This window comes from Aythya marila (assembly GCF_965140915.1).
Source record: "Aythya marila genome assembly, chromosome: 8".
In the NCBI taxonomy this organism is placed as follows: Eukaryota; Metazoa; Chordata; class Aves; order Anseriformes; family Anatidae; genus Aythya; species Aythya marila.
In genome coordinates this window covers 13,336,156-13,345,492 of record NC_139049.1, presented here as the reverse complement: position 1 = coordinate 13,345,492, position 9,337 = coordinate 13,336,156, and the positions used below count along the sequence as shown (strand labels likewise).

Sequence of the window (9,337 nt, the reverse complement as noted above, 5' to 3'; positions counted from 1 at the left end):
AAGGTGAGAAGTTTTTCCAGCAGCTGCCATCCACTCGGACCAGCCTCCCCTCCTTGCCATGCAGTTTCCCCAAAGCTCCTGAGTTAAAGCCGCTCCTTTCCAATGGGATCAGACCCTCCACAGCACTGCAGATGTTTTTTTTTTTAGAAACCAACTGCTTGACAGAAACTCTGCAGCTTTTTATTAAAGCCCCTGAGCGTCCTGCAACTCTCAGACCAGTGGGAGAATGGGAAAGAAAGCCTTCACCAGTAGCAACGCCTATTTTTCTGCTGGATTGCTAGCTAAACACACCTCCCTTTACAGGAACTGAATGTTTCGAGCCCTCCAGTGAGGAAGCTCAGCTGTGTGAAGTGTGAGGGGCCCTAACGGCGATGATGGGCTTTGGGTTAGCCAAGTGAGCACCTCATGCTGGATCTCTCCAAGTAGCAAAGGAGATTATTCTGAATATCCTTCCTTGTTCGAAGGAGCTGCTTGGCTTACACCAGCAGAGCCACCAGAGCACAGACCAGACCCTAAGAGAGGGGCACGGCTTCTCTGCTGTTCAGCATCGCTTGTGCTCCAGCACAGCGGAGAATAAACTTGCCTTGGTCTGAAGGAAGCCTTCAATTGTCAGGACATCACATCCCACTTCAGAGAAGGTACACTCATCCGAGACAGAAAATGAGAGATATTTCAAAGTGTTCACCATTAATTTATCATTTAATATAAATGCTGACAGAAAAGCAGATACGACCTTGTAGACACTTTCATCTATTTACAAACCAAGTAGCGAATCACCACCTTTCCACTCAATAAAGTATTTGTTTGTTGAATCTGCAGCTCAAAGGACCCTTACACACTATGTGGAAGCAGGGAGAGGCTGAGTCAGCTTTAGGAGGGAGAAAAACAAGGTGAAGAAAGAAATCGCATTTTGACATATGGCTTTTTCTACATAACCACCATGCACACACAACAGGTCTCCGCTTCCCCATTCTTTAGTAAGAAGTAACACTGTTGGCTCTACAGGTTAAAAAAGAGACAAACTCTGCTTTTTGGATCTCTGGATCCTCTTGCCTTTTGCCTCCTTCAATCTGCTCTGTTCCACTTCAGCACAATACCTAAAGGCTTTTCTTTCACATTTAAAAAAGTCTGTTGCAGGAGTAAAGACACAGGGAGTCAGAGTGAACTCCTCTGCTCTTTTTGTCATCTCAGAGACTTTCCAACAGGCAGCAAAGCCTCTAACATTTCAAGGGAAGACATCTCAATGCCTTACAGGCCTCAGTGTCTCCCCACGACTAGACCTGTATGTAAAAAGCTTCAAATTTCCCCTGAATTTGCAAAGAATTCAGTTTATGGAATTCTTCTTGTACATCCTACTTAATCTCTACTCCTAGTAAAAGTGTTCTGGTAGTTACAAACAATACATATTCACAACAGCACTCCAACAGTCAGCCATCCCCATAAGGCTCAAGATTTTTTTTTTTTTGGATGGGGAAGAAAAGCAGGAAAGGAAGAAAACAGCAGGAGGAGGAGAAAAGCAACTAAAGAACCAGTTCAATAAACAGAAATAATGACATTTTGTTTAGCATTGACTTTTGAGAACAGCAGACAGGGAATTTCACTTATCCAATGTCCTAAATAAATTCAAGAAATAGTTCATAACCTGACTCAACAAATCTCACGGTCTCCTTTATTACCTAGACTATCCTTTTTATTTATTTTTTTGTTAAATATACCTCTGCAGGGCACAATCACATACAATCAATACGATTGGAAAATTACATGAGCTCTATCCCAAGCATATATGCACCAATGTTAAAAAGTTATTTAAAAAACCAACCAAACAAACAAAAAATAAACTCCACCCAAAAAGGTGATAATGACTGCAGAATGTCTCGGGGAGACTTGTACAGAACTAATAAGATCAAAGAAAACTAGGCTTACAAAAACAGGAGAAAAAAATGTCATCTATAGAGAAATCCCACAACTGGAAGCAGACGATTTCAAAGAAGGGGGGGGGAACTGTCACAGAACAGATCCCGCAACTCTTCCTCCCTCCTCCCACGCATGCCTTGCCTCACCTCTTCTTCCCCATAGCAACAAACACAATGGGGAAGGAGCTCTCGACACTATGCTACCGGTTATAGAAAACAGGGAAAATAATCAAGCTCCAGTACAGTTGCTAAGCTGACTTCAGGGAAAGCTTCTCTTAGCATAGAGGCTGTTTACACAGCAAGCAGAGGCCAAAAGGGGTAAGGGGAACTTCTTAAAATCACAAAACCAAAGTCATTTGGTGTGCTAGATTTGCCCATGTTAGAGCAGCTTCCCTTAGGAGAGGCTGTGGATTGAAGGTACCAATTGGTAAACTGTGCAGCAGCTGCGATGCGAACAGTGTTCTCTTCTGTCTCTAGTTGCTTTATACATTTATGAAGTACTGCTGCCAAGTTTCATTTTAAAAAGCTAGAAATAAAGAGGTCAGTGCACACGTCCAGTTGTGGGATCCATCCAGTACACAACCTGGTTTGGATGCCAAAGACTTGTGAGTACTGTCTGCCACAGAGTTAGTAAATCCATTTAACATTACAAAGAAGCAAATAATTTCTTAAACATCAAATACTCCACAAGATTTTTTTCCTTACAGATATATATTTTGCCCACATACATTTCATATGTAATCACATCATCTTTTTTTATTCTTCTTCTTTTCAGAGACACTGCACCACCTGTTGTTTCTACCTTTCCCAAGATTGCGTTTTGTTAAATTGAAACTGATAACGTGTGTTTCTAAAACTTTCATTTGTTTCCTGGAGTATGAAAACTTCCAACCTGTATGTCCAAAGATACTCACTTTGTTGGATGAAGTTAGGTACCTGAATGTTCCAAAATGTTGAACACCTGGCAATCTGCACTAACATCTTACATAAACTCACTGAAATTGCAAAGATTACCTGGGAAAAAAACAATTATTTAGGTTACTAAGCTACAGACATCCAATTTTCATTACTGTGGTCACATATTCTAAGCTTCAAATGACTGGGATGTTCCTGATGCAGAAAGAAGAGGATACAGACAAATCCAAATTCCCACATGCTGCTGGGATGTAAAAAGCTGCACCCTCTTCACTTACCATAGTGTTCAGAGAGTTTCTGCAGAATGATATTACACTTGCCATTTAAAAAAATAAAAATCATTATTAAATTAAGTTTGCTCTTCTTTCCCTGCTAATCAAGGCTCTACCTGCATGACAATAAGTGCCTTGAAGACTGTGACAACACTGAACAGCTACATTCTTCTTCCTACACAAGAATAAAGACCACATGTTAACTGTGTAAACAGGCTTGACTGGGATAACATTTCCCTAAATCACTTACTTATGTAACTTGAACTCGCTCTTCAGCCTCTTTCATCCTCCTTTCAGTAGGAAATAATGCAGTTGATAACAGTTGAGTATGAAAAAGAGAATCCCCAATGAGGTTTAACATTTTAGATTACATTTGATCTGAGAAAGATCAATTTGAGCTACGTAGCCTGTGTGCTCACATCCTGCAAGTACCAGCCACCTGACTTCTAGCACCAAGGCCATACCTTAAGAGGTGGCCTAGAAGAGCTGTTTCACTTTCCTCAAATTCAGAGTTTACACGCAAAGAAGGCAGATGTTCTTCCAGTTCATTTCTAAATTCCTATTTAGACAACTCAAGAATTTTGTTTCCTTTTTTTTTTTTTGTCCAAGGAAATTGATCTATTATCATACAAAACATTAAGTTGCTGACACACTTTGTTAAAAAAAAGTCAGTGCTAACAGCATTGGAAGTGTGTGTTTTCTAAACATGACAAAACTTGAGTATGACAGTAAGATCATGCCACAGTCAGCCTTGTGATGTTCCTTCTAGGTATTCTAAGACTACAAATACGTCTTCAAACACACAGACATATACCAAACTTGCATACTGCTGATGTGTTTTTTGTTTGTTTCCCACTTTAGAACAGAGAAGATGAGTTGGCACTCCTGCTGTTGAGCCTCCTGATTATTAGTACTGAATTTCTTGGACCATACAAGCGGCTCTGAAACAGCTAGTTTGTACTAGGGTTCTTCAGGACGCCACCTTCTAACCTGCTTCATTATAGTCCAGATTATAAATGGAAATCAGCAATTATGCTACTCAGATTCCTCTCTGAACCCCAAAACCTTAATAGCAGTCTGCAAGAGTTTAAGTTAGATCAAGGAAGGGAAATGCAAGTGACTTACTGTATTATCAATGAAAAGCTTCATTCCTAATCTTTTCTAAAGAAGAATTTGCCCCCACCTTACTCAATTCTTGCCATCATGAGACAATGTCATCATACAAGTTTGCTTCTTCCACATCTAATTTAATGTAATGGTAGTTTGACATATCTTTTCAGTTCCAATGGGCTTAACAGTCACATCTGCACCACACATTATCCTTTCCCGTAACTGAAGAGATTTAAAATCAGTATTCAAGTCAATTTAGATTGAAACTAAGACAAGGCTTCTTTGACAATATAAAACTTCTGTTCCTTCTCCCTCTCTAAATGAGCCACTCCATCAGCTGGGGGAGTGCACGTGAGACTAAAAACATGTCAGAATACCCCAGATACATCTCAGTACATTGCAAATCGCGTGACTACATGGAATGATTTTCCACAATTCAATGCATGGATAAGGCTTAACAATCAGGAACTTTAAAAAATTTCTATTAGGATAATACAGTCAACTCACAAAACCCTACAAAGATTTGACAATCAAATGGCTACACCAGGAAAAAAAAAAGTGTAAAGCACAAGTCTTTGGCTCTCCTTTAAAGAAAAACAGCAGTTTACCATGTTTATACAGATCCCCCGTTTGCCTACCAGTAGGGGCAATATCACATTTGTGCATCACTGAGTAATAACACCATTAGAAAAGGCAACTTCACAGAAGTTATTGGCTAAGCGAATTCATTTGAATGCTCTGTTTTGAGGCAGCAAGCTGTCACTGTTACACAATCAGGGAGGGTGAATGGGAAAGCCACAGAAGGAAAGAAAGGAAGGTACAGACAAAAGGGAGAGAATAAAGCTCAGAGGAAACTAGACAAAAGGAGTTGAGAAGAAAGAGGACAACAGTGCTGCAAGTTTTGAAAGGTACTCTGATCTAAAGAAAAAAAGGGCTGCTCTAAAATGGGACAGGATACACCAGTGCACAAAAGGAGCAGATGAAGATGGAGGTTTCTCTTATTTAGAGAACTAGGACATAAGAGAAGAAGCAGAGATGGTTACAAGGGAAGAAGGAAAATAACACTACAGCATAAAACAAACCACTTCTACAATGACCGAATCACTGTTCGACATACTAAAGCTTAACCTAACACCTGAAGCTTCCCATTCTGAGGGGTTTGTCCATGCTGGGGCTGAAACTCCCGTATCAACAAGTGTTCAAAGATGTCTACTGCAGTACAAAATTCAGCCTACCTACTAAATAACGCAGTAGTGCCCTAATGGTATTGTAGCATTTGTTACTACTTGCCCCAGTAGGAGGGACTGAGCCACTGCCTAGGTGAGACCAGTTTCACTCAGGTAACAGTATTTCTGTACAGCCGGGGCCATGATAGGACCAAGCAATATAGAGTTGCTCCAGGGGTGCTGTAACCACAATTGCTTCCCTTACATGTACTATCAGTGCTATTAGCATGCTTTTTCAGAAAAAGTGAAAATTTTACGTGCAGCTTTCAAAAAGACTTAAAAGCATGCACTGTATTTTTGCTGTTTGACTTCAGTCAACTCAACTTTTCCAGGGAAGCAGGGAAAAGGCAGGAGGGGAAAAAACCCAAAGCCAAAAATCAATATTGTTGGTAGATATTAAACAAACTGTTTAACAAGCCGAACTATAATACTGGGCAAACAGGCCTTTCACCTGGACACATTGATCACAACAAGGACACTATGCACAAAGTACAGCATGGAGAGCTGGACAAAGAAAAAAAAACAGTAAGGTCTCCCTTCTAATCCACGGGTTTTGGAAGCATTCACCATACGTAGGCCAGTAAAGGCAATCTGAATAGCTTCACTATTAATAGAACACCTCCCAAGAGCAGAAGTGGAGAGAAGGGGAGGGGAGGAAGGTAAATCAATCAGGAAAGGAAAATAGCTGGCACAAGTAATAAAAGGTGAAAAGTATTTTGCCCCTCCACATTTTTCTTCCTAGTGTTGAAAATGAATCTGTAGTTTCAAATTCATCATAACCATTTTTGACAATTCAGTTTACATAAACTGAATTCAGTTTACATAAAAAACCACTGCTATCAAAGAAAAGGTACATTCTGGGCTTGTCCTCCTAGATGCGAATATTGCACTCATTATCTCAGCTAAAACAAGCTCCCTGTGTTAATGAAGACATAGCAGGAAGAAGAGTTAAAATCAGCCAGGAGGTGGCTGACCTGATGGTGGTGCTCTGCGCTTAGGGATGGGAGAATGCAGCAGGGTGCCTGTGGCAGCTGAGTGGTGAGCATGCTGCCAGGGGAACCCTCTACTCATCACCAAGCCCAGGGCAGAGGAGGGAGGAACAGACCTGACAGGCTCAAAACTGCATTAGCCCAGTTCTGCTCAGCTCCTAAGGGAGAGGCTGGAATGCCAGGCTTCAGGTAGGAGATATGGATGTATGGGGGCGGGCGAAGCTGTTCTAGTGCAAAGACGATTCTTTGCTGAAAGTTAGAGGGATTTAAAAAAAAAAAAAAAAAAAAAAAAAAGCAAGCTTCAAAACTACTCTTAGCAGTTAAGAGGCCAAAGTTCAACTAAGAGAGAAATAAACCTGTGTAAAGACATATGGAGAAGGTGGGTGTGTGCTGAAAAATGCCTTTATTTTCATTCAGTGCTTCTACCTCCCAGACATTTGATCACAACAGCTGCGCTCATGCGAAAAAATTCTTAAAACATACCCAATATATATACAGATATAACTATGTATATATGTATATATATATTTATATATAAATTTTTATTTAAATAAAAAAGAAAGCTCGAATCCCAAGCCAATATGTGTATCAAATCCTTTGACCAGCCAGGTCTGTAGGGCATAATCAAATTCAATGTGAAATAGTATACAAACGCGGTGCCTTGACTGGGCAAATTAAATAATTGCTACTCAAAAGAGTCTTCTGTTTGGACTCTCCTACTGGTAGGCAATAGTGGGACTGTATCCCCTCCCACCCCCCATTTTGTTTTATTTAACAGTATGATGAATGCAAAGCTTAGCCCAAGGTAGCTATGACCTCAGCAGGAGTTAAGGTTAAGGAAAAAACTAAAAACCAAGAAAATTATTAACTCTTGCTTTACCCAACCAAAGCAATGCAGTAATTTATTACATAACCAGTGCTTTCTGATTTAGTAGTCTAACCCAGAAAGAAAAAAATGAGAATGGGCCAAGAAGATGCAGAGGGAGCAGCACTTGAAAATTAATCTCCACAGAGTTCTTTGTATACAGGGTCTCACCCCAGTGCATGCAGATAAGTCAAAAAAAATGTGCAGCAAGAACAACTTTTTTTTCTAAAACTTTTAAAGAAAACAGATCTAGAAAGGCTTATGTTTTTTCCAAGTTATGCTTAAAAAGCCAAAGTTGCTTTTCACTATTATTGACAGAATCAATGCTGAAGCTTACATGGCATTTTTGATGCAACTTTCCTCCTGTGAAACATGAATCTAGGAAAGACTCAGTGCAGCGGTGACAGATAACCTGCAAATTGATTCTGAGGCATCTGATATTGATGCATACAGACCCTAAACAATGGGAACCTTAAAAGAGAAAAAAATGTTTTTGAAAGATTACTATCACTTACATGCACAAATCAAAGATGACTTTCTTCTCAGAAAAAGGCTCTCACAACAGCATTACCACTAATTAACTGGTGTACCATTGAACAGAAATAAGAAAACAATCAGGTCATAGAAGTTATGATGTTTTGATAGTAATTAAATAGCAGTGAAGAAATAACAAAGGCAAGAGTTGCTGAGAGGGTGGCACACTTTAAAGATCTGCTTCAAAAAGCAGAGGTCAGAAAGACCCTTAGCATTAACCTAATTGTACAGACTTCGGGTATGCTTATTTTAAAGGCCCAATGAAAACTGGAAACAAAACAAAACAACAAAAACTACAAAGCAACAAATGCTGGATGATCCAGCACAGTTGAGCAACTCATTTGCCGTTAACATCCTTCCAGCAACTGCACAGCCTTATGTTTTCCTTGTTTGCTATTTCTGCCTTGCTTGTGCTGCACAGCCTTCACTGGGTACTCAAGCCTCTTTACCCCAGGCCCCAGCTAACCAGCTTCAGAAATACCCATGTTGTAGTAGATCAGTCTGCATACAGCTGATCGCCTTAGCCCCAACAGAAAACAATACGCCAGCAACCTTTAAATAAAATGTGTATTGGACACTTCTTTTGTTCTTGTTTTAATCACACGTGCTGTGATAGGGCTTATGCTATGGACTGCACTGGTTGCATTGAAAAGATTCTGTCATTTGTACTTTAAATTTAAATTATTTAAAGAAGAATAAGTCTTGCAAAACCTAAGGTTCAGTTCCTAGCTACAAGGGAAAGATTTATTTTAAGAATTAAACTTGCTGCACATCTTTTGACACTGCAATTCACAGCTACTCTCCAACCCTCATTCCTTGTTTACTCTTAGATCACACAAGGAAGTGGCCAGGTTGTTTTATTTGTCAAGAAATTAAAGTGATAAGGAACTATGCACTGGCTATGTAATAATACCAAAATAAAAGAAAAACCTACTTCATTAAGATCATACAATTAATCAAACAGAGTATATATATAATATCTTTTTTTTTAAGCCCTGGGACCCAAGGCGTCCAAAGTTATTAAAATAAAGTTCATTCACAGAACAAAAACAAATTTAATTTGAATCGCTTGCAGATACTGCTAATTTTCATTTTTTTTTAATTAAAAAATGCGTTAATGTGAACTATGTGCAGGATTTGTTTCTAGTAGTTGTGTTTGTGCACATTGCCTCTGGACCTGCTGCTCTGCTACTGCTGTTACTCCTGGGTTTCTCCAATCACCCCTGGAAAAAAACGTGATGGAAGCTAACAACACCCCAGCAAAAGAAACTCTGGGGTATGCTGGCCTCACTTCATGGAGCAGATGTGGGTGTAACTCCCACTCTCTGGGAGTCGTGGTTGTCTCCTCCTCCCTCTGGGTCCTCTGACAGGCTGAGAGATGCTGTCTTGTTTGACAGGAGGCCGATGTTCTCCTGTGTCAAGGCAGATCCATTTGGAACATCACTGCTGAAAGAAAGTTGCAAGGAGAAAGGGGGTGGGGGTAGAGAGAAGTAATTACTCAAGGTTTTTTTTT

The 9,337-nt window shown here is 39.9% G+C and overlaps 1 protein-coding gene across 11 annotated transcripts in view; it reads right to left on the bottom strand.

Annotated features, from left to right (window-relative positions):
• Positions 1-229: 229 nt before the first annotated feature.
• The window catches only part of RC3H1 (ring finger and CCCH-type domains 1), a 62,483-nt gene continuing 53,375 nt past the window's right edge, over positions 230-9,337 (bottom strand). For 7 of the 11 annotated variants that reach the window (XM_082766497.1, XM_082766493.1, XM_082766503.1 and 4 more), the window contains one exon: positions 231-9,270. In XM_082766497.1, coding sequence (XP_082622623.1) covers positions 9,117-9,270 — 154 coding nt within the window. In that variant the 3' untranslated portion in view covers positions 231-9,116. Of the gene's footprint in view, positions 9,271-9,337 lie in introns of all 11 variants that reach the window. The other 4 variants (XM_082766502.1, XM_082766495.1, XM_082766500.1 and 1 more) reach the window with 3 other exon arrangements.